Consider the following 26,128-nt stretch of genomic DNA (forward strand, 5'->3'; position numbering starts at 1 on the left):
TAGTTTCTAAGTTTGAATTTAAAAGGTTTAAGTTAATAGTTTGTGCAACTGCTATAATTTTTCATTCCAGGATAAGCAGATAAAAAACCCATTAGTATTAAGCAGTTTTTACTAGGCTCGTTACAATATGGTTTCCGTTTTTATGTTGCCTTTCTCTTAGTCTTTACTTGGAAACCTTTGTGTAATGTTCCCTTGCTCTTCAAAATCATGATACACAATGACCGATAATTGCACAGAAGTGCTTTGTTCAGTGTCTGCACGAAGTGCTCACTAAATGCCACTGGTTGAGAAGGGAAAAAAATCAGTGTACTGTCTAAACTATACCTCAGGGCAAGTTTAAAGATACCGTATTTGCAATTTACCAGAGCAGCTTCATTAAATTAGTGTGCAGTTAAAGTTACCTGGAAGTCGCTCTCTAAACAGTGTTACTCCTCATCCTACAGAAGATATCATCAGACTGATGACAGCAAAGTCCATTTATAATGCTGCTCTTAAGCATCTTGGTCACCCCACATTATTGATTAGCTATTGCAAAAAACAACTGAGGATGCAGAGGTCGTTTGGTAAATTTCTCTATCTTAAAGTGGTGTTTAGAAAGTGTCCAACGGACCCCCTTCCCTTAGTCAGAAAACAGGACACAATGTAGCCTGTGGTCTCTCGAAATCCTCTCTTTCAGAGGGTGGTGCAACCAAGTTCATTTATTTAAGTAGGTACAGTTATTTTCCATGACTTGGTCATATTATCATTATTATTATTATTTGATTATCTTGTATCTACCCCAGGTCTTAGGGCAGTACTTGGCACAAAGTAAGACCTTAACAACTATGACAGTTATTATCATTATTATTGTCATTTTTATCATTAACTATCAAGCTGACATTTCTTTTCTGTTTAAGCATAATAAATTGGTTTTGCAGGTTTTTCAGCAACCTAAAATCCAGGAGGAGGTTTGCCAATTGAGCATTAATATCATGCAGGTAATTCTCACTGTGAAAATGAAATTGTTTCCAGAGGCCTGAAAAAATATAGGATTTAATTCAGTGGTATTTATTGAGCGCTTACTATGTGCAGAGCGCTGTACTAAGCGCTTGGGTAAATACAATATACCAATAAACAGGCGCATTTCCTGCCCACCACGAGCTTACAGTCTGTACTCTCTTGCCGACCTGTAAATTTACCGAGAATCAAAATAATAAAAATATTGTCCTTAATTCTTTTTTTGATGACAATAATTGCACGAAGCAGTTGAAAATTTGTGGAGTATGTCTTAATAATGAAAATGGCATGTACCCTCCAGCAACTTTTAAGGAAAAACACTCAAAATCTTTTAGGAAACCAGAATGGAAACAGGGAGCAAGCTCCCAGCATTTGAGAAACTTGATTCAGTTAAGTATCTAAGCAGTCTTGTGAAGTACTAATGAAAAGAGCAGGAGCACCTCCAGTTGTCATCTAGGATAAGTAAGGCATAATTCCTATATATTCCTAAAATGACTGATCCTCTGAGAGGTCCTAGCTTAGTACTCTCTCTTCAGTAAATTACCTTGCCACTTTAGATAGGTTTCTCTTTAGATCTTTCATCATTAAGGAAAATTTGCATATATAAATGGATTGTTTGAGGGAAAGGATGAAGGAAAGCTAAGAAAGAGCAGTGCCTAGTGGAAAGAGCCCAGGCCTGGGAATCAGGAGTCCTCCGTTCTAATTTGCCTGCTGGGAGGCCTGGGGCAAGACATTTAACTTCTCTATGCCTCCGTTTCCCCCTCTGTCAAATGAGGATTAAATACTTGATATCCTTCCCCCTTACTTAGACTGTGAACCCCATGTATTGCAGGGACTCTGATCTAATTAATCTGTATCTGTCCTAATGCGTAGCACATAGTGAGCACTCAACAAATACCACAGTTATTATTGTTGAATATTTAGTAATTCATCTTGGCAGGATGGTATAGCACCATAAATGGCCAGTTGACTTAATTGGGAAAAAATAAAGGCTAGAATTGGTGGTTCTCCTCTCTCCCTTCCCCCTTCCCACCCACCCCTGCCCCAATTTCCCCCTTCACTGGGAAACCCCTGCAATTATGTTTAGGAATGTCCAATCCCTAGAACTCCAAAAGCATCTTTCTGCACTCCAGATTTGCCCTCAGCCTTTTTTCCCAGATTTATCCTTCCTCTTCCTTTCCCCTCTCCTTGCCCTCCAGAAATCTCAATCTAGTGAAGGAAAAAATTGAAGAGGAAAGAAAAAGATCTTTCCTCCCAACCAAACCAGTGACTTCAGAGCAGGATGAAATCTGAGATCCAAGGACACTGACCTTAGTAAGATGCAGCTTTTCGATCTAACAGATATGCTAATGTTAGAGTCCTTAGGTGGCCTAGTTCTCAGAACATCATCCATTTCTGCTTTTGTAGTCTCACAAATTTAGCTACTTCCAGAGGTAAGGCTCATCCTGTGCATAATGGCCTCTGAAATTCACAAAAATCACCTGCGTCTTGCAGTCTGCTCATGTGTTCACCTGTCACAATATTCATTGCCAGAAAGATATTGCTCAAATTGAATTTAAACCAGGCAAATTTAACCCATTCTCCCTTGTTCCTTCTCTTGTACAACAACTTTCTGTTAGATTCCTTTCAATAAAATTGCTGTAGCTTATTTGCCTCTAAAGATACTTTTTAAATGTGTTGATTGTATAGAGAAGAAATAGCTTTCAGCTAAGTAAAAGCAACTACTATTCTATTTATTATTAGTATTATTAATAATCATATTGAGTGCTTACTGTGTGCAAAGCACTGTACTAAGCGCTTGGGAGAGTATACTATAACATCAAATACATTCCCTGCCCACAGTGAACTCACATTTGTGTCCCATATCCAGTTAAATGCAAAATTAGGAAAGTAATATGTGTGCTTTTTCTCTAAAAAATGTATATGGGTAGATTAGAAAAACATTTTGAAATTTCATGTCACCTATAGGAACAAGGAACTTATATTTGTGTATTTTATAGTTTTGTGAAAATGAAACATTTTTGTAGTGCCCATAAGAAGTCAATTGTTGTTTTAATTTCTGTACAATATTCTTTTTTGCCCTAGGTTTTTATACATTGCCTGGAACAGTTGAGTACCAAACCTGATGGTGATGTAGATACTACCCAGTAAGTAAAATAAAAGTGCATTCAATAGGCTGATAAAGGAGGATGAATCCAATCTCAAATTGCATATTTTGTCCAAGTGGTATTTATTGAGTGCTTACTGTGTGCAGAGTATTGTAATGCATGCTTGGGAGAGGGCAACCAAGTTTGATTAAATATAAAATGTCCAAAGCATCCCAAACCAGTATTAACCCCATACTGTGGAACTGGTGGAGCCAGGATTAGAACCCATAACCTCCTGACTTCCCGGCCTATGCTCTATCCACTGCACCATGCTGCTTCCAACCAAATTGCTCTTGCTGTAATTTTCAGATCACCATACTGGAAACATCTGAAGGATGTTTTTGTTCAATACCCAGTAGCACGTTCTGTGTTCCTACAATCCAAACTCTGACAAGCAAACAGCTTGGATCTTACGGCCTTTAGAAGATGCTGTAGTTGAGTGTCATTTCCAGGTCATGTCTGCAAGAGGCATAAACTTGCATACTGAATCGTACTTGATCATTTAGAAAGCACAGAACTGAGGGTTATAAATAATGTCTCAACTCAAGGATGCAATGACTAGAATGGAGGTCCTTATACATATTGATTCCCGAAAAACTCCGTCTGAAGTTGAAAAGTTGTAATTGGGAGCCCATTTTCTCATAAGAACAATGTTATAAATGGGGAGATTAGTTCTTGAACCAAGGTCAGTTACCCCATTTTTACACGTTACCCAGAATTGTGTACTCAATTATAGATGAGTAATATGGCTCTATTAATATATTCATATTGAGTCAGAGATTTCATGATAAGGTAGCCAACTTATACTTCATCAGAACTAAGAAGGCCTTCTAACACTCTCGTTGACACCATCTGGTGATCAAATAATTCCCCTGACCCCTTGCCTCTCCCATTCCCTCCCCCATCCTCTTTGAAGTTTTCCCTTCCCATCACACCTTTTAAAATTTTTTCTGCAGTTCTCTAGGGTTCCTGGGCATTCTTTTAGCACCTACACCACCAGTGCCATTAAAGAGGCTAGTGTGGTAAAGTCAAACCAATACATTGTAAAGCTGAAACAAGATGTTAACTTAGAAACACTGTCAAGTGCTGTCCAGCATAACTTGAAGCATGCTAAGTCAAGGACTCCCATATGGTATTGAGGGGGAATGTAGTAAGCTCAAAATCACTGCTCTGCTCTCATAGTATTTTGATTAAACCAGAAATGAAAGAAATGTAATCCCAACTTCAAACAAAATGAATAGACGTGTCCTGTGTGTTAAATGCTCTAATAGCCTTCCTGTAGACAGTTTTGAATCCCCTTCCTAATAAGGATCTAATCTAAGCAGAGACATCTTTAACAAGTCTTTTTGCACCAAAATAATTTACAAGGAAAATCCTAATGTAGAAATATTAAATTTATCATTATTCAGGAGAATACTATTCAGATCATTTGCAGTTGAGTTCATAACAATGTCTTTTGATGGAGTTAGGTGTAATAGATCATCTTCAAGATGACCATCAGGAATTTCGAACTTTATATATGTGGATTTGGGCTATTAATACATCTACCATACAGCTATTTTTCAGGAGATAATTGGAGATAAATTAGATCGGATAACCAAACATGCACCATTTTGCTTCACCATTAAGTAAATTTAAAATCTAAAGTTGTCTCTCATGTTTGTTTTCATTTTCAGCCTTTCAGTTGATGTTTCTTCTCCAGACTTATTTGGAAGTATCCATGAAGATTTCAGTTTATCTTCAGTAAGTGGAAATTTAAATGGAAAGTAAATTATGCCTGTAATACAAAACCAGTCGCTCCAAAAATATTAGGAAAATCAATAAAAATGTCTTCGAGTGACATTTTTGTTTTGGAATCTTTGGTAATTCTCCAGGTTGTAGTAAAAATAACTTGCTGATGTTTATGTCATCTTTAAGTTTACTAAGTTTTTTTTAAATTTGTACTACTACAGAAACTGTAATAGTAATGATGTATTGAATTTATTTGGTACACTTCTTCTGCAGAGCTCAAATTACCCTATATTTTTTTCACATCCTCCGGATGGTTGGAAGCAAATATTACTATCTGTGAATCTCTAAGTATACCTAGGGTTATAGAGAGAGGTTCAAATGTATAGTTGTTGTCCACTGGGTTTGAAATTTTGTTCTTGGCCCCAAGATATGAGTGGTGATGTGACTGAAAAGATCAGTGTGAATTAGCAATCTCTTCGATGCATACATACAAAGTAGTGTCAGGCTGTGCAGATATTTGCTACTTGCTATGTTTGGCCATTATTTTTATTCCACCTCTTGGTGCACTTGATTGTGATCGAGAAAAGGAAGGCATCTCTCTCTTTGCTTTGTTCCAGGTTTGCCAGCTGGCCACTATTATCACCCAGCAGTTTATTGTTGCTATTGCGTTTGGCTTAAAGTTGGGACTCACCGTGTCTTTAAAATGTCTGTCTGCTCTGCGTGCTTTTGAATGACCTATTGTAGCATACCAAGAATAGTAACCAATCAGTGGAATTTATTGAACATGTACCGTGTGTAGGGCACTGTCTTAAGTGTTTGGGAGAGTACAGTACAACAGGGTTGGTAGACACAATCTTCAAAGATGTTAAAATCTAGTGAAGCAAACATTAAAATAAATTACAGATGGAAGAAGCAGCAGAGTTCTTCTAGGTATATAATTAAATACGTAAGTGGGATGGCGTATCAAAGAGCTTAAAGAACAAAGACCCAAGCGTGTGGGCAGTGCATTCATTGAGCCGTATTTATTGAGCGCTTACTCTGTGCAAAGCACTGTACTAAGCGCTTGGGAGAGTACAGTATAGCAACAAACAGACATATTCCTGCCCACATCAAGCTCACAGTCCAGAAGGGATGAATAAGGTGAACTCTAGTGGGAAATCAGGGAGTGGTCTTCCAACAGCACAGATGTATCTGGATGCAGAGTTAGAAGTAAAGGTCATGGAAATTCAATCAGCATCAGTCAAGGCCTGAATTTCATAATCCAGTGTTTCCTTAATGTTGGGTTCACCATGAATATAACTGCTCATTATAAAAGGACTTACTGTTAGTAATTGCCTGCGTGTTATGCTGTTACCCACTCTCATCATGTATTCTGCCCAGCAGAGCTGTGTTGAGATTCTCTGCCCACACTAAGCACTCAATAAGTACAATTGATTGATTTTTTATTCTGAGGGGATGACTGCTTTCTAGGGCCGCAACCATCAAACAGTTGTCTTGTACCATTTGATGATGAGTCTAGTTCATAGCAATGATAATGAAACTGCTTTACAAGCCAAGATTCCTGTGGTAGTTCTGGTTTCATAATTTTATAGTAGATTGGACAGTGATGTGATGATGTGATGATCTCCCATAAGTCAATCAACCGTATTTGAATGTATACTGGGTGGATAGCACCGTGCTAAGCACTTGGTAGAGTACAGGATAACAGATAGGTAGACACATTCCCGGACCACCGAGAATATACAGTCCAGAAGGGGAGACAGACATTAATATAAATAAATTACAGACTTGTTCACAAGTCCTGCGGAGCTGAGGAAGGGGTGAATAAAGGGTGCAAATCCAAGTGCAAGGATGATGCAGAAGAGATTAAGAGAAGAGGAAATGAGGGTTTAGTCGGGGAAAGCCTCTTAGAGGAGATGTGCCTTCAGTAAGGCTTTGAAGGTGGCCTCGGTCCACTCACAAGGATGTTGGACCCGAAAACCTGTGAAAATAAATTGATTACGGTGTTTGTGGTTTAAGAGCGTACTGGCACTCTCGCATGCCTGCCAGTCATGTTCCTACAGTAAATGAGTAAGTGGCCAGAGACGCATCACATTATGGAATGCACCCAGAAATTTTATGAACAGAACCCAATTACAGATAAAGCGACCGCAGTGGAGTTCTGATTTGGTGCAGGAGTGCCATAAATTAGGTTGTTGCCTGGGTAGATACCTGGACACTGTAGTCTTCACTGCCCCACCATTTTCAGGGTTTTAGGATTCCTGGAGTCATATTAATAATAATGAGGATGGATGCAGTGGATCTTCTTGAAGGGACTTTGGCAAAATCTCACCATCCAGTGGGAGAAAATTGTGGAGTTGGCTTTGTTCATGAGGAGCTTGGAAATAAAGATCAGGTGGAATGGCACCTGGAAAATTGGTAGGGTTTGTGGAATATTTTTCTGTTCTGTAGCATTGGAATTCTTGAAGGCGTTTGTTTTCATCATTTTAGATTGCAATGAAAATGCTAAGAAGGTGACCTAAAAATACTTAACTAGTGTGACTTAAAAGCTGAAGGCTTTATCTCACTTTGTCACCTCTCTTTATACAGGCGGTATAGCTTTTGTTACTGAAACTAATTCAGGCCTTCTGTATTGGGTATATATGGAAAAATTAGACAAAAGTGAAATGGGGAAATGTTTTCCTGGAAAACGATCCCTCCCATGCTTTTAGTCAAGGTGGTCTTAAATTAAGGTACTTTATTAGTCATAGTTATTCCAGAGAATGTTTTCACACAATAAGGGCCAAAAGAAAAAAGTACTCTGGGTGAATCATGGTAGCAATATTAACTCAGTTCTTAGAATTTTATTTACAAAAGTGTTTCTTCTGAAACGTAGTGTGATATTTTATTTATCAGCATTTGGATCAAATGATTATAATGGAGATGGAGAAGGGGAAACAGCATGGTCTAGTGGTTAGAGCACAGGCCTGGGAGTCAGAAGGACCTGGGTTCTAATCCCTGCTCTGCCACTTTAATTTGTTCATTCACTCATATTTATTCAGCACTTACTGTGTGCCAAGCACTGTACTAAGCGCTTACACTTGTCTGCTGTGTGACCTTGGGCAAGTCACTTCACTTCTCGGGGCCTCAGTTACCTCATCAATAGCATGGAGATTGAGACTTTGAGCCCCATGTGGGACAGGAATTAAGTCCAACCTAATTAGCTTGTATCTACCCCAACACTTAGAACAGTGCCAGGCACATAGTAAATGCTTAACAAATACCATTTTTAAAAAAATGGTGTTTATGGGGGATAGAGCACTGGACTAGTCCCAGGAACCCTGGTATTGATTGACGCTCAGCTTTTCGGCCTACCATCCTTGCTTTCTCCCATTGCTGCCCTGGGTGATTTTAGGGGAGTCTTCAGAATATAAGCAGGTAACCCAAAGGATGAGAACTCAGAACTCTCAGCACGCTTGGACAGCTGCTGTCATTGGGAGTACAATCCAACACTAACACACCCTACCAGCACGATCACAACCTCTCTCCGCCTTCTTTTCCCTCTCCCCTACCGGATAGTGCCTCATTTACCTTCAGTGAATTTTAGGGTTTAAAAAAATCTGTTGTTTAGGATTATTTAGATTATTCATTATTGCATTTGCTTTTTCAGGACCTAATCTGTATTTTGGTTTATGCTTCTTGGGGTCATGAATGGTTTATTGTAGCACACCAAGAATAAGTAATCAATCAGTCAATCCCTCCCACTTAGTCCATGTGGGACAGGGACTGTGTCTCTTCAGATGACCTCGTGTCAACCCCAACACTTGGTTCAGTGCGTGGCACATAGTAAGTGCTTAATAAATACAATTATCATCATCATCTTTTCTAAGAAAGTCACCCAATTCTAAGAGCTTCATGGCTTAGTGGAAAGAGCACGGGCTTGGAAGTCAAAGGTCGTGGGTTCTAATCCCGGCTCTGCCACTTGTCAGCAGTGTGACTTTGGGCAAGTCACTTCAGTTCTCTGTGCCTCAGTTACCTCATCTGTAAAATGGGGATTAAGACTGTGAGCCCCACATGGGACAACCTGATTATCATGTATCTATCTACCCCAGCACTTAGAACAGTGCCTGGCATCTAGTAAGCGCTTAACAAATACCATCATCATTATTATTATCATTCTGCTGTGGTATCTCAGCATTCCACAGTTCTGTCACATCAGCTGAGGCTTGGCCTCATTACACCTTTGAAACCTTTCTTTGGCTTCCCGTATTCGAGGCTTCATCATTTCAGCTCACCGGACAATGAACTGTTTGGGTATTCTATTAGCATCGATTTTCCTTCCATAGCCCAGCTCGTTGTAGAGAGGGAATGTGTCTATTGTTATTTTGTATTATCCCAAGCTCTAAGACAGTGCTCTGCAGGAAGTAAGCACTCAGTAAATACAACTGAAAGAGATGTGATGTAGTGAGCATTGCTTTAATGCTGAGGACTGGCCACATTCCAAAACACCTTTGAACCTTCTTACTAATTCACTGGACAGTATGCTTGATGTTCATTCACTAAATTGCGATAACCATGTGTACCCATTTGGATTAAACCATACCATACATGGCTTTCCCTTTGAAACCCAATTGACAGGTTTTTACGTGTGTGTGTATACCCAACACGAATGCCAGGTTTTTAAAACAGCGCATTTGCAATTCAATTCTGCAGTCCTTTGATTCAAGGAAATTTATGAATGGATGAACATTGTTTTCTCTTAATCTTTGCTACTATATGTCATTCCACTAAAAAGAATCCTTTTTGTTTTAGGAGCAACGACTTTTGATCGTTTTAAGTAACTGCCGGTATCTGGAACGCCATACGTTCTTAAATATAGCTGAACATTTTGAGAAGCATAACTTCCAGGGAATTGAAAAAATAACACAGGTGAGTGAAATTATTACTGAGAAAATGGCAATCCATTGCTTTAATGAACATTTTAATGTCAGGTGTTAAATCCCATCATCAGTTCCCCAAAAGAATGATTAAACAATCTCCTATTGAAATTTTTGCAATTCAGAAAGTTACAGTAGCTTATCATTGCTTGTTTATATTTCTTAAGAGGGTAGAATAGGAAAAATTAAGTAACTTTATTATTAAAGGTTTGTTTGTCCCTGGGCAAAGAGTTATCAGATTTCTAGGTAAAAGTCTATTAGAAGTGCTTTTTTATGTCAGTGCATTTTTCTCAATGCAAAGAATGGGAGATCCTAATCACGGTAAAACTTACTATCTCTGAATGTACTCTTGTTAAATTGCATAGTGTGTACAACTGCTGGATCTCCTTCGTGAACTAGATCAGGGATTTTTTTTTTTTCAAAGAATGAAAATGTCAAAGTGGGCGGCATTATATGTCTCGTTTTCCTGCCTTTTCGTAAAGATTAATCATTCTGATGAGAAATGCTGTGACTTTAGGCTTTCAGGGACGAATGCCTAGTTTATTTCCAGAAATTTTGGTTGTCTGCAAGTTAAAGGTTATCTCTTCCAGGACAGAGTAAATATTTTTCTCTCCGACAGTGTTATGGCATTTTTCTAGCAAACTTTAATGTGATATCTGAATTTTAGAAGGACAGACGGTTTGAAATATCACTCAGTGCAGATGAGCTGGTTGTAATGGAAGTAAAGTGTGATTTTTTGGTCAGGCTACTGGGACAGGCTAATATCCTAAATGGTTTTGCCTAAATGGTGTCACCTCCCCTGCTCCTTACATCTTCACCAACTTTACCAAAGAGGTATCTACTTTTCCAGCCCACACTATTGTGTCTGTCGCGACAAAACGTAGGCATTTGTACAACAAGATCTGGGGCAAGAAAACAAAAGGAAGGATTAGATCCTCCTGGCCTCTGACAACTAACATCAAGCCTCAGGAATACAGCCCCATACTAGATTGCTTCCTGTTGTTCCTTAGCTTCTCCAGTACATGTTCATACCTAGGAAAAAGAGACTCTAAATGATGGGCTCCAGGCAGGTCCTAACATTCTAAGCCTGTAAGATGGACCCACCTAAGTAGGTCCAACTTATACTCCACTTCCAATATCTCTGATTGTGGGCACTTGAGTAATGGATAGTAGTTGAAAGAGAGAAGCAGCATGGCCTAGTGGAAGAAGCACTAGCCTGAGAGTCAGAAGACCTGGGTTCTAAATCCCAGCTCCACCCCTTGTCTGCTGTGTGACTTTGGACAAGTCACTTCAATTCTCTGTGCCTCAGTTTTCTCATCTGTAAAATGAAGATTGACTCCTCCTCCAGCTTAGACTGTGGGCCTGGTACTGTGCTCAACCTGATAAACTCGTATCTACCCCAGTGCTTAGTACAATGCACGGTACAAAGTAAGGGCTGAACAGGTACCATAAAACAATTTTTTTAAAAAAAATAGATTTTTGTCTTCATCCTATTACACCCATCCTACAACTTCAAAATGTGTGATCAGGTATGGAGACAAATGATCTTTTATGAATAGAAATAGAAATCAGTGCTTCCTTTTAAGTAGAACAGGGCTGTCTGTATCCTCTTCATGTTAAATGTGAATTAAATTTCTTGAAAATATCTGAAGGTGAAACTGAACTAATTGCTTACATTAGCCCAGCCAAATAATGTTAGGCTTGTCAAAACAATAACTATTTTTGATAGGGGGAAACCCAGTGGCCACAGTTTGTAACAGTGTTCTTAAACCATTTATTAGACCGAGACCAAGCACATATGGCGTTCTTTGATGCAATCAAACAATTTCATGGAGGTGTTTTACATATCTAAAAATACTGTTTTGTATTGCCAAGCTGCAGCTGCCTTGAAAAAATTCTGCTTTATAACAATTCTCAGAACTTCAACCTACCACCTGATTTAACACTTCCTTCTACATCTGTGTAGAAGTTCTTTTTTTCTTTTTTTGACCCCAAAGTCTCTTTTACCTCTATGTATAACCCCACAAAATGCCCAAATGGGAAGGTTTCATTTTATTTCTATTAGAAGAAATCTCTTACAAGATGTCAATTGGTCGAAAGTTCTTAGATTAGTTAAAAATTCACAGTATGTGCATTTCAGATCCAGTGGTGACTTGGGGATATTGGTTCACATGACTCTCAGTAGTTTTAGGATTACTTAAGATTGTACTTTTTCATTCACTCATTCAATCGTATTGATTGAGCGTTTACTGTGTGCAGAGCATTGTACTAAGCGCTTGGAATGTACAATTTGGCAACAGAGACAATCCCTGCCCAACGATGCGTTTAAAAATGGATGCGATGGGTATATATTTTCAGTATTTTTTTCATAGAAAATAATTGAAATAACTGCAGCCTTCCATGATTTCAGACTCCTTGAACAGGTTAATTTTGGAGAACTGTGAAGATTTTTAATGGTTATATCTTTTTTTTAATGTTATTTCTTAAGCGCTTACTATGGGTCAGGCAACTGTACTAAATGCTGGGGTAGATACAATCTAGTCAGGTTGGGTGCAGTCAATGCCCAACATTGGGCTCACAGTCTTAATTCCCATTTTGCAGGTGAGGTAACTGAAGCACAGAGAAGTGAATTGACTTGCCTACAGTCACACAGCAGATTAGTGGCAGAGCAGGGACTGGAACCCAGGTCCTTTTGACTCCCAGGCCCGTCCATGTTCTATCCATTTGGTAACACTGCCTCTCTGCATTTTCTGCATTATTACTTGAATATGTGAAATCCCAACCCAATTTTTTGCATTTAAATTAACATATCACTTTTACGTTACTACTCATTCATGCAGTACCAGACTGAGCTCCCCCCTTTTTCCCTCTGCTCCCTCTACCCCCCCTTCACCTCTCTGAAGCTAAACCCTCTTCTCCCCCCTTTCCCTCTCCTCCTCCCCCTCTCCCATCCCACCCCCTCAGCACTGTACTCATCCGCTGAACTGTATATATCTTCACCCTATTTATTTTGTTTATTTTGTTTAATGAGATGTACATCACCCTGATTCTATTTAGTTGCCACTGTTTTTATGAGATGTTCTTCCCCTTGACTCTATTTATTGCCATTGTTCTTGTCTGCCTGTCTCCCCCGATTAGACTGTAAGCCCGTCAAAGGGCAGGGACTGCCTCTATCTGTTGCCGACTTGTACATTCCAAGCGCTTAGTACAGTGCTCTGCACATAGTAAGTGCTCAATAAATACTATTGAATGAAAGTACATAGATGTAGGCAAGATAATCAAGAGTAATCAAGATAAGAGTAATCAAGATAATCAAGATAATCAAGTAATCAAGATAACCAAACTTTATGGTCCAAAAAAAATATGCCTAGAGTGCATTTTCTAGGTTCCACCAGAAGTGCTAGATTACTTCTCGAAGCAATAAGTCGTAAAGTCATCCTGTATCACTAGTGTGAGGGATCAGCAGTAGGGACTCGGGGCAATGCCATTCTCAATCTTTTTTTGTCCTGAGGTTTTGGAAATAGTGAAATTTGGTTTGGGGGGGTCGGGGGGGAATGCATGCATCGTGCCCTGATTTGACCCCTAATATATTTGGGCAGTGATATTAATCAATGGTATATATTGCAGAGCACTGTACTTTAATGGTGTATTTCCATTTAATTCCCTTATGGCGGAACAGTGTTCTTAAGATTGAATTCGATGAAACCATGGTATCTTAGACCTAATTTCTTTGACGTGATCTGGAAAATACATTTTCCACTTTTTATGTTAACCTTCTTTTGATTTTCTTACTACCTATATAAACATGCTTTAATTTACTGGATACATGGTTATTGTTGCAACTATTATACTCTACTTTTGGTTACCCTTCAGTCAACAATATTTGTTGAGTGCTTACTGTGTGCAGAGCACTGTACTGGGTGCTTGGAAAAGTACTATACTACAGAGTTAGTAGACGTGATCCCTGCCCACAAGGAGTTTAGGGTCTACGAAACTTGCAGTACTTGCATTTGTATTGTCAGTATTTTAGCAAACTCTTGGTTTAGTGTAAAATAATTCCATATTACCATCTGCCTTGGCACCCTCTGAAAAGAGTTCAGAATAAAAATTAATGTGAATGCACTTAGTTATCTAGCTTCTGTTGAATAATACCAGAAAAGTTTCTTTGATCATAGCTTAATAAACACATTTATATAAAGATGCATGAATTGAAATGTAATCATTTTGACATTTATGAGATAAAAATACCAAGATTTATGGTGTCTTGATTTTCATTACTGTTATTCAGAAACTTCAATTTTTAAATTATTTTTCCCAAAAGGGGATTTTTACCCAAAATGTTCGTGTGCGACTAGGATTACGAAATGATAATAAAAGAGATCAGACTATCATTATTCAAATTTTTAGTATGCTTATATAAAATGCAGTGGAGTAGAACCACATTGTGACAGTTCTTTGCAATAGTAAATGAGGAAGGTTAAAAATGTTATTGTTTCTAGTGGACGTAAAGCAATAACAACAGAAATGTTATATTTTAATGTGTTCATATCAAGGGGGAAAAGTGGTGACAAATTGTCCAAGCAATTTTGTCAAGCAGTGAACTCCTCAAGCTTACTCTAAGACAGATAGATTATCAAATAGTTGTTGAAAGTCCAGTCGTCCACAGAATAGTCATCTTCCCCAATCCTACCCCTAGCCTTTAACTGTCTTTCCTAACCCTATAGAAAGTAGCACCACCCTTCCTATCTCACAAGCCAGTAACCTTGGCATTATCCTGAATTCATCTCTATCATTCAACCTACATATCTAATCTGTCACCAAATCCTGTCGGTTCTGCCATCATAACATTGCTAAAATCTGGCCTTTCCTCTGCTGCTACCCTGCTACCAAGCATCTGTCATATCCCACTTTGACTGCTGCATCAGCCTAGTCGCTGACCTCCCTGCCTCCTGTCTCTCCGCACTCCAGTCTCTACGTCATTCTGCTGTCCATATCGTTTTTCTGAAAAAAAACTGTTCAGTCCACATCTTTCCACTCCTCAAGAGCCTCCAGTGGTTTCCCATCCATCTCCTTAGCAATTAGAAACTCCTAACCATCGGCTTTAAGGCACTCAATCAGCTCCCCCGCTCCTATCTTTCCTCACTGATTTCCCACAGCATTCCAGCCCTCCCACTTCATTTCTTTAACATCGGTTTACTCACTGTATCTCCCAGTCGTTGCCTCTGACCCTCTGCCCACACCATCTATGTGGCCTGGAGCTCCCTCCCCCGTCATGTACAACAGACTACAACTCTCTCCACCTTCGAAGCCTTATTAAAATCATGTAGCTTCTAAGAGGCCCTTCCCGATTGAATTCCCTATTCCCCTACTTCTGCAACTTTCTGTATCACCTTTGCTCTTGGATCTGTACCCGTTAGTGCTTGATATTCACCCCATCGTCAGCCCCACGGCACTTACGTGCATATACATAATTTATATTAATATCTGAATCCCTCTCTAGACTGTAAGTTCCTTGTGGGCAGAGAATGTCTACCGATTCTTTTGTATTGTACTCTCCCAAGTACGTAATACAGTGCTCTTCACACAGTAAGCCCTCAATAAATGTCATTTGTTGATTGAGTGTATACAATCTCCATACACTTCTGTGCCTCCCATTAGGCATTGAGCTGTTTCAATGATTGGCATTGTCCAGAGGTTTTTTTTTTATTTTTGGAAACTTCAAAGGTGAGAATTTTTCAAAGATTGGATATTGAGTTTCCTGAGAAGACACTGATTCTTGGGAAGATGTTCGATGTACTTTTTAACTGTTCTTCATCTGTAGTTGCTTCTTAAGAAATGAAGCTAGCTCCGTATGGGTGGGGGCCATGTCTGTCAACTTCATTATGTTGTATTCAGCGTGGCTTAGTGGAAAGAGCCCGGGCTTGGGAGTCAGAGGTCGTGGGTTCTCATCCCGGCTCCACCACCACTTGTCTGCTGTGTGACCTTGGGCAAGTCACTTAACTTCTCTGTGTCTCAGTTACCTCATCTGTAAAAATGGGGATTCAAAAATGTGAGCCCCACGTGAGACAACCTGATTACCCTGTATCAACCCCAGCGCTTAGAACAGTGCTCAGCACATAGTAAGCACTTAACAAATACCATAATTGTTTTATTATTATTATTCCTCACCCAAGCACTTAGTACAGTGCTCTCCCAAGCACTTAGTACAGTGCTTTGCACACAGTAAGCACTCAAATATGCTTGATTCATTGAAATAAACAAATGATGTTCCATTTTCATGGGAGGTTCCTTTTCTTAGAGAAAAGTGGCAATATTTCTTTTTAAGCCACATGTTTAAATGGAGTAACCTGACGGGGGATATTCCAAACAGTATCATGTTCTCTGAACCGGGTCTTTCTCCTTCATATTGTAATTAGTACCATTGTGACCGTTTTAAAGTGGCCTTCCATTATTTCCCTTTTATGAAGCCAGGATGAACCCAGAGGAATGTCTGTTTCCTCAAAAAAAAGAAAAGAAAAAAGGAGCTATTGATAAGAATTTTCCAAGCAGAAATTTTCAGTTCAGAAAAAACAAGTTATGCCAGACAAGGGCGATAAATTAGCAGGCTAGTACTGACAAGTTGAAGGTGACCAATCCCGATTTATCGTAAATTTTGAAGAAATTATTAGGACATATGTCCAGAACACGGGATTATCACCAAACAGGATTTCTGGGAATCTTTTTTTTTTTTAATAGCATTAAGCACTTACTATGTGTCAAACACTGTTCTAAGCCCTGGGGTAGATGTAAACTACTTAGATTGGATGCAATCCCTGTCCCTCATGGGGCTCACAGTCTAAGTAGGAGGGAGAATAGGAGAACTGAGACAGAGAAGTGACTTTCCTAAGGTCATAAAGCAAGCAATTGGCAGAGACAGGATTAGAACCCAGGTCCTCTGACTCCCAAGCCCGTGTTCTTTTCAGTAGGCCATGCTGCTTTTCGAGAACATTATATCTTGAGGACTTTTCCAAGTTATCCCACATTAGGACCGTTTCAACAAAAAGTCAGTTCCCCTTATCTCTGATTAACCCCAGAAACTTCAAAGTTTTAGAAATGCTTTCGCATACCCACCCGATGCCACCTGAGTAATTGTTTACAGTACTGTTTCCATGTCATCTCTTTACATATGCTCTCATTTTGTTAAGGAGATAATGCTGACAATTGTGTTGGTATCAGAAAGGAAAATCCTATTGTGCTTTTCATGAAAATAGACAGTTGGGTAATTTTAACTAACTCCCTTAATTTAAAAACAAAATATGTAACTGAAACTCGTAAGTGGTCTCTTCTTGACTATTCTTTAAACTTTTTATCCAGGCTACTGTGTACTGTAGTTTCAGTACCTGTACAGCCTTCCTTGTTCCAGTGAACAAAATGTGGCAAAGGCAACATTCTTGAAAGCCATGTCTTGTCTATTTGAATATTTCTTACTATTTAAAGTGTCTGAAGTGGACTTGCTATCACAGATCTTAACAAGAAAATTGGTATTTTTTCTAAAAGTAGTCTATGTTTTCAGTATTTCAGTAGCATGTTAATGATGACAGTATTTCTCACCCACATCTTGCTTAGTAATGTACAAGGAGTTTGGTGTGCATTTTCAAAAACAGGCTAGGTTTCTGTGGATTTTCATTCTAAGAGAACAGAGAGTACAAGTGTAAACCAAACATAGATATTACCAAAAAAGAAAAATGCCGTGATTGTGTTTCTTGCTTGAGAATGCTAGTCCAGAAAGTTTCCTCGAAGACAGGCATGCACCATCTGTCTTGTCTGTCTTGTCTGTCTGTCTCCCCCGATTAGACTGTAAGCCCGTCAGACGGCAGGGACTGTCTCTATCTGTTGCCGACTTGTTCATTCCAAGCGCTTAGTACAGTGCTCTGCACATAGTAAGTGCTCAATAAATACTATTGAATGAATGAATGAATCTGAACATAATTTAATCATGGTATTTATGAAGCACCTACTGTGTGCTAAACACTGTAGTAAGCACTGGGATAGATACAAGATAATCAGGTCCCACCTAAGTAACGAGGAAAAACAGGTACTGAAATCCCCATTTTGCAGATGAGGGAACTGAGGCACAGAGAAGTTGAGTGACTTGCCCAAGGTCACACCGCAAACAAGTGGTGGAACCCGGACTTGGACACATCCTCTGACTCCCAGGCCCATGTTCTTTCCACTAGGACACACTGATTCTGTACATACAGAAAGCTTATGCAAAACCTCAGAACAATGGTAAGGGGAACCGTTCAGTGGATCACTGGAAGAGAAACGTGAAAGAGCACAGGCTTGGGAATCACAGGTCGTGGGTTCTAATCCCGGCTCCACCACTTGTCAGCTGTGTAACTTTGGGCAAATCACTTAACTTCTCGGTGCCTCAGTTACCTCATCTGAAAAATGGGGATTAAGACTGTGAGCCCCACGTGGGACAACCTGATAACCTTGAGCTACCCCAGTCCTTAGAAGAGTGCTTGGCACATACTAAGCGCTTAACAAATGCAATTATTATTATTATTTGTCCCAATATTAAAGACACTATACACATTTTATTCCATTCTAAAGCATTTTTATTCTATTTTCAGGTTAGCATGGCGTTATTAAAAGAACTCGATGAAAGGCTGTTTGAAAATTACATTGAGTTGAAAGCAGATCCTATCGTTGGCTTGTTGGAACCAGGAATTTATGCGGGATATTTTGACTGGAAAGATTGCCTTACTCCAACAGGTAACTTTTTTTATATTTTCATTCATTCAAAGTGAATCCAGGAGCAGTCGATATAGGACAAGTTTTTATGAAATGCATTTAAAAGAAAAGGTAAATTCAAGAGAGTATTTGAACCATGTAATAACTCATATTTACCACATTAATATCTTCATGCTGAACACTGAAATGCTGTTGTTTCAATTAGCTGTTTTTAATTAATCTTTTTTAAAGAATGTTTACAGTTTTTGCTTGCTTTTAGCAAGTCCTATTCTCCCAATTCCTAGAGGTTATCCCTCTTACTAAGTTAAGCATTTTGGGAGGATAATTATTTTAGATCTCTTAGGTATTGTTTAGAATAGTTCTTTATCTTTTGCACACTGACTGCTCTAGTGCATTAAATAGACCACTTGTAGTCTGAAAGAGTTTATGCTCCTCCCAGAGTATCTAGTTTACCACCAGAAAGTAAGTTGGCCTGAGTGAATTGGGTTCATTGTGTACCACATAATGTCATATTAAAATCAACAACCAGTGTATTGTTATAAGCCATAGAAAATGGGACACAGCATGGTCTAGTGGATAGAGCTTTGGCCTGGGAGTCAGAAGGACCTGGGTTCTAATTCCAGCTCTGTCATCTGTCTGCTGTATGACCTTGGGCAAGTCAGTAAGTGCTGAACAAATTACAATTCATTACTATTATTACTATTATCTTTGCAAGGTCTTCCCATTCATACCCCACCTATGGGAAAGACCTTTTCCAAATCCAGTAAAAATCCATCATTTCAAAAGTCTTTCAGGGGAGGAAATTCCACTCTATCTCTTGTAAATGGATTCCATTTTTCTAGTATTCCTAGAGTCAAGATAAATTAGTTCATTAATAGGTTTATCACTACTTGTATTTCATTTTTGATAACCATTCTACTGTATAATTTAGTTAATGAATGTCATTGTGTATCATAAAGGGTTAGATCACTTTGGTAGGGCATGCTCTTAGGTTACATGGAATTTCACACATTGGTTTGTAACCTTCAAGGTATTTGTAGTTGGTTTTGTGAATATTTTTCACAATGTATTTCCAACTTTAGATGTTGATTTTACAGGAATGTCATATCCAGAACCATGCCATTTCCCTTTATTTGGAGAAATATGTTTAATCATTCAATTAATGCCCTAGAGACATTTTTTCAGGCCTCAATATTTACCATTATGGGGTTACTTTGCCTTTGGATTGAATTGTGCCGTAAGAATGTCAGTTGAGTAATATAAAACTTTTCTGATGTATCTTTAGTTACAGTGGATTGTACTACATAGCTTCAATTTGCAGAAATTAGCACACTTTTCAGGGATGGTCACTGAATATTTTGATTCATGCTGTTTTGTAATAATAATAATAACAATAATGTTGGTATTTGTTAAACGTGTACTATGTGCAGAGCACTGTTTTAAGCGCTGGGGTAGATACAGGGTAATCAGGTTGTCCCATGTGAGGCTCACAGTTAATCCCCGTTGTATAGATGAGGTAACTGAGGCACAGAGAAGTTAAGTGACTTGCCCACAGTCACACAGCTGACAAGTGACAGAGCTGGATTCAAACCCATGACCTCTGACTCACAAGCCCGGCCTCTTTCCACTGAGCCACACTGCTTCTCTATTGCTCAGCACATCACATTTTATTGTTTCTTAATATATAGAGCTTTCAGTATTCATTCATTCGTTCAGTAGTGTTTCTTGAGTGCTTACTGTGTGCAGAGCACTGTAATAAGCACTTGGAAAATACAATCAAGCAACAAATAGAGACAATCCCTGCCCAAGAATGGGCTCACAGTCTAGAAGAGGGGAGGCAGGCATCAAAACAAGTAAACAGGCATCAACGGCAAATGGTAAGCCATAACCTATTAGAGAAATCTCTCTACCTCTCCTCTCCCATCGCTTCTTTCTCCTTTCACCCTCTCCTATCTTCCCGCCTACCACGTTTAGACCTGCCAGTCGACCGTTTCATGACCTCTTTTTAGTGGAAGAAGAAAACACTGGGAAATGTTTTTGTTTGTTTTATATCTCTCTGAAATCACAGTAGTGATTTAATGAGATTGGGGAACGTTGTAGTGACCACTAGAGGTCACTGGATTCAGAAGTCATTTCAGTGGGCAGCTGTCAGGCGTTCCACTCGTGGATGGTGTCGGGCCCCATTAAATGTATTATTTAATGTAATTTTAAAACTTAGCCCGTATTTAGGCCTTATAACCTCAGGGATATCAAAATCACCCAAGGTGTTGAGTGGCCACTGGTGCTGTAGATTGCACTGCGCATCACCCCCAACCCCTGCCTAAATACACCAAAACCCCCGTCCATATTACGTTAATGCTGGCCTCACGAGTGAGTTTTCCTCATTTGACAAGGGAAAGTGAAGTGCTTGATTGTTTGTAATATTTTTCCAGTCATTGAAAGATAGACAAGAAGCAGCCCAAGGCAGGCACCCTCCAGCCAGCCTCGATCAATCGATCGATCACATTTATTGACCACTTACTGAAGGCAGAGCACTGTACAGACTGCTTGGGAGATTGGTAAGCACGTTCCCTGCCCACAGTGAGCTTACTGTGGCAGAGGGGGATACAGACACTGACATAAATAAAAATGTACCTAAGTGCTGTGAGGCTGAGGAAGGTAGCCCGAGGTCCCTAAATCTGGCCTTACTTATCACTCTTTTGATGGTCCCACACTTTGTCAATTTGATGATTGGTTTGGACTTGCACCTGCTTTTAAGACTTCTGCTGCAGTCTTGACCTTCACTCCGACAGGTAAAGTGAGAAAGGAAGATGATATTCTGTCCTTCTCCCCACCACCCCTAATCTCTCCTGCTGCCACCCCAAATAGAAGCTAGCATAAACAGAAGAGCAGTGGTTCTCCAAATGGAGAGAAGGGATCAGCCCTTGAGAGCTGTGCTACTTAGTTGCTGTGTTATTTTGGAGGATAGTCGCCTAAATTCAAGGATTGTAATTTTCTTTCCTTCCAAATTATTTGTTCTAGATTTCTTTTGAAGGCCATTTAAGACTGAAGGGCATGTGGCGTATCCCACAGTGTTTTAAAGTCTTCTCAATTGCTTTTACTGTATTGATTTCATTCGTAAAAAAAGGTTTTTAGCTTTCTTTTTTATTAGCAGTATTTGTTACGCACTCACTATGCGTCAAATTCTGTTCTAGAAGCTGTGTCAGGTTCGACACAGTTCCCGTTTAAATGGGACTCAGTGTAAGGCGGAGGGAGGAGGGTGCGATCCTCCTTTTCCAGATGAGGTAAGGGAGGCACAGAGAAGTTAAGTGACTTGCCCAAGGTTGTACAGCAGACAGATGGCGGAGCTGGAATTAGACTCACAGGGCTGGGCTCTTTCCACTAGGCCATGCTCCTTCACTCTTCTTTCAGTGGTTGTTCATTCATCATCACATATTGAACCTTAAAAAATCTTAGACATTCATAGAGTGATTTTCTTTTTAAGATTTTTCAGTCTTAATTTGAGACAGAAAGGTGAAGGAAAGATTCACAATTCTGGCAATATTGCCTTCAAAAATGCTTCCAGTTACCAATTTTGGTTTCATCTACAGATGCTGGATTTTTATAAGAAGAATTTTGCACATAATCTAGGTAGCCAAAACAGTAGTTGGCAGTGAACGTAGTTTGCAGTCTTGTTTATACTGATTCATAAAAAATCCTGTTGATTAATTTCATGATTCACGAGAATGTATCCGTTAAAGCCAGAGATGTACTTTTTTAACTTGACAGTTGATGTTTAAATTCATGTCAGCTCTATATTTGTATTTGTATCAGTAAAGATTACTCTGGCTAGATTTGAGTCATTTAACTGACTGTTCTTGCTTTAGATTTTAACTGTTTTATTACCCAAGATTACTGAAAATGGTGTACCATTTAAGAGGTTTAGATATTAGTAGTTTCCAAATTGTCCCCTTCAGTAGAATTAACAATTTCTGTCCCTTGGAGAAAATATCCATATGTCCATTTTTGAAAGGTTTTGACTAACAGAATATGTAGAATATTGACATTATATCCACATTTATCATTGTGATTATATTCATGCAGGACCATTTGTTGATTAAGCAATAATAATGATAAGAACATGATTTTATACATTATTGTCACAGCAATTTTCTCATTCTGACTTCACAGCATCACTGTGGGGTTGATAGAATCACTTATCCCCATTTTACCAATGAGCACAGGCAAAGGAAGATTATGGCTTTCCCAAGGTCACAAAGCAGGTCACTCTGATAGAGTTGGAGTTAAAACCCAGGTCTCCTGAATTCCAGGCATACCTGCTTTCTGTTGGAGCTCCCTGTGGGCAGGCAAAATGTTTACCAACTCTATTACGTGGTACTCTCCCCAAGTCCTTAGTACAGTGTTCATCTCACAGTACGTGCTCAATAAATAGGTCACACAGGCTTCATTATTCACATTTTAAAAAGTTTATGAGTACTAAAATACTCCTAGTTATTCATATAAATCCTGTTTAGATTACCAGTCCCCCAAGGGATTAAGACTGTCAGATCTGATTACCTTGTATTTTCCCCAGTGCTTAGCACATAGTAAGCTAATAAACTCTTAATGAATGCTATTATTGTTATATATTTAATTGCATATTCCTGAAAACTACAATAATTAAAATTCAAATTGCCTGGTTCTTTATTTTAATTTAAACTTTGGTGCTCGTTGGAAACACTTCTTTTTTTCACATTTATTAAGTGTTTACAATAGGCAAAGGATTTTACCAAGTGCTGGGAAGACTATGTGTCCATGGTCCTTGGCCCACAAGGAGCTTACACTGTAAGATCAGAAGAAAGATGTCAAGTTAACAGCTCACTCTGGCTTTGAATACAGAATTTGGTTTTTAGCCTTCGTACAATAGTATTTGAAAATCAGGTGATACCAAAAGGGTATTGTCATTCTCCAATGGCTTACATAGAGCATAAAGCAATCATCATCACCATCTAACTTTTGAATGCCAACAGAGTCCTCAGTACTCAATATTCGCATCTTCCTTAATAAATTTTTAGGCACGATTGTCCTAAGCGGAGCCCACCTATCAGAATTACAGGACCGTGATCTGTGGAGCAGGGAAGTTGTTGTTTTCTACTTCATGAAGTTCTATTTTGCAAATTAACAGAGTTCCACCTTCTGATTTATGCAGTATTTGCAGAGGTTTGTTTTTTTAGGATGCTCATGAAATCAGAAGCTCTACGTTTACGTTAGTCAGATGCATGTAGGCTCACTGTGAGCAGGGAATGTGCCTGGTTATTGTTATATTGTACTCTCCCAAGGGCTTAGTACAGCGCTTTACACACGGTGAGCACTCAGTAAATATCAGTGAATGAATGCAGATCTTCAAAAAAAAAAAAACAAACCCACTCAATAAATTTAACATACATCATTTTGGCCAAGCAATCGAAACAGCAACTTCTATGATAATACATGCTGAAGTGATAATGTATCATTATAGGACAAAGATTATTCAAACATATCAACTTATCTATTTTGTCATTCTTATTTTAGGAAATTCACCTAGCACCTTTCTTCCAGAAAATACAATTTGAAGTTTAACTCAAAATTAAGCATATTTATAATTAAATGAAAGTGCTTTTCCAACCTAAGAATCAATTTTTGAAAGCATATTGCATTAAAATTGAATGAAAATGGAAAGAGAGCATGAATTATTTCAAGGAATTCACTCTTCCTAGATAATTATCCTTCAATTAAATATACAACAGAAACTGGCCAAATAGTAAAGCTCTTTAGGAAAATTGCTTTTCTTACTGGATTTTTACATTATAAAAGGTTAGAGAAAGTTAGCCTTCCTTTAGGAAAAGAAACCTAAAGAAAACAATGGATTCTAAAGAGATGTACTCTCTTATCCACAAGATGACACCCCGTCATAAAACGAGGCACAGAACTGAGTTGGAAAGTTGTCACTGATGCTTAACCTACCTGATGAGCATCACAACACGTACTATGAGAATCGTTTCTGTCCACTGAGCATGTATTGCTTCCACTTCCCTACCAATAAAAAAAATTAAACTTGTGTACTAAAATAACTCCTCCCCTTATACCCAGTTAACTTTAACCTCAAATTCTCTTTCCTTTAACTTTACTTACTATGTCAGAAGCATTGTTTTGGTGCATTTCTCATATTTCCAGTCCTAATTATGTTTCCCAGAAATAATTATTACAATTGAACTGATGTTAATGTATTACATGGAAAATGTTCAACAGAAGTATTTTTGCATTCTCTGTGGCACATTTTCAAAAAGGAATTTGCAAAGTTACAACTTAATATCTTACCTTACCTGTAAATTCTTGAGAAGTCTCATTATCTTCAAGTGACTGGATGTTGTTTCTTTGAGAAAATCCAGAAGTTCAAGTAAAGGCAGGGTGATGATAGACATGCACTACCTAATGACCAGCATATTTTGGAAAGGGCTGTTAAAAACACTGATCTCTTGGAAAAGCTCTAGTACAGCTATATATGAAGCCTAGGGTAATGTCCCATTCCAGTTTTCTCTGTAGAGGAATGTTTCATTTTTTGTTGGCTGAATTTGGCAGGAAAGATTTAGCAGTGAAAAGTAAGAGTAGAAAGGTGACACATTTCAGAAACAGCAGGTCTCTTGTAAATTGCTTTATGATCATAAATCCAATTTTCTTATCACCACATTGAGATGGAACCTATAAGGTGTTTTCCTGAAATCTTAGTCTTGTGAGTCATGTAAAAAAAGTACATTTAATAATTCTAGTATATTTTGAAGAAGAGTTGGGTATTCCCCATTTTACTCTCACACATCAGTTTCCTATCATTCCCTGAACTCTGAAGTCTATAATAGTTTATATGATAGTTTATAGTTTACTAAACTAAACTATAGTTTACTAAAATAGTTTACTGTATTTTGCCTTTTCTTTGGGCTTGATTAGATCATTCTGCATGGCATGCATAGGAAAAACAGGTTTTCCTTACCATGCTATAAACAATATCTGTTTTGCCTAACCGTTGATTTTTCAACATTTTTTCGTATCTCATTGGGTGATTTTTAAGTTTAATCCCTGAAACTTCAATTTTCATTCATAAAACTAAGTTGATACCATTTATCACATGGGCTTTTGGAGAATTGATAAAGAGTTTGTAAAGTATTTTAACCTCTTGAGAAGAAATAAGAATTCTGTGGAAATATATGTTGCCAAATAGGCATGGATCCTCATAGCAGTGATTATATTTTTTTCATATTCGTTAAGCTCTTACTGTGTGCCAGGCAGTGTACTAAGCACTGGGGTGTATACAAACTCATGAGTTTGGGTACAGTCCCTTTCCCACATAGGGCTCACAGTTTTAATCCCCATTTTACACATGAGAAAACTGAGGCACAGAGAAGTGAGATGACTTGCTCCAGGTCACACAGCCGACAAGTGGCAGAGCTGGGATTAGAACCCAGTTCCTTCTATTAGTTATGAGTACACAGCCTCTCTAGTGGCAAGGAAATCCCACATGGGTCTGTGTTTAGTCTCTTTCTGACTCATTTTCCTCTGCAAAGCAAATTTTAATTTCTTGTAACTATTGAA

General features: G+C 38.6%; 1 protein-coding gene across 3 annotated transcripts in view; it reads left to right on the forward strand.

Moving 5' to 3' along the window:
- EXOC2 (exocyst complex component 2) overlaps window positions 1-26,128 on the forward strand; it is a 163,452-nt gene that overhangs the window by 99,717 nt on the left and 37,607 nt on the right. For all 3 annotated transcript variants that reach the window (XM_001507743.6, XM_007669078.4, XM_029053831.2), the window contains exons 19-23: window positions 918-977; window positions 3,082-3,143; window positions 4,820-4,886; window positions 9,666-9,782; window positions 18,406-18,547. In XM_001507743.6, coding sequence (XP_001507793.1) covers window positions 918-977; window positions 3,082-3,143; window positions 4,820-4,886; window positions 9,666-9,782; window positions 18,406-18,547 — 448 coding nt within the window. The remainder of the gene's footprint in view (window positions 1-917; window positions 978-3,081; window positions 3,144-4,819; window positions 4,887-9,665; window positions 9,783-18,405; window positions 18,548-26,128) is intronic.

Source organism: Ornithorhynchus anatinus, chromosome X3 (genome assembly GCF_004115215.2).
Source record: "Ornithorhynchus anatinus isolate Pmale09 chromosome X3, mOrnAna1.pri.v4, whole genome shotgun sequence".
Taxonomy (NCBI): domain Eukaryota; kingdom Metazoa; phylum Chordata; class Mammalia; order Monotremata; family Ornithorhynchidae; genus Ornithorhynchus; species Ornithorhynchus anatinus.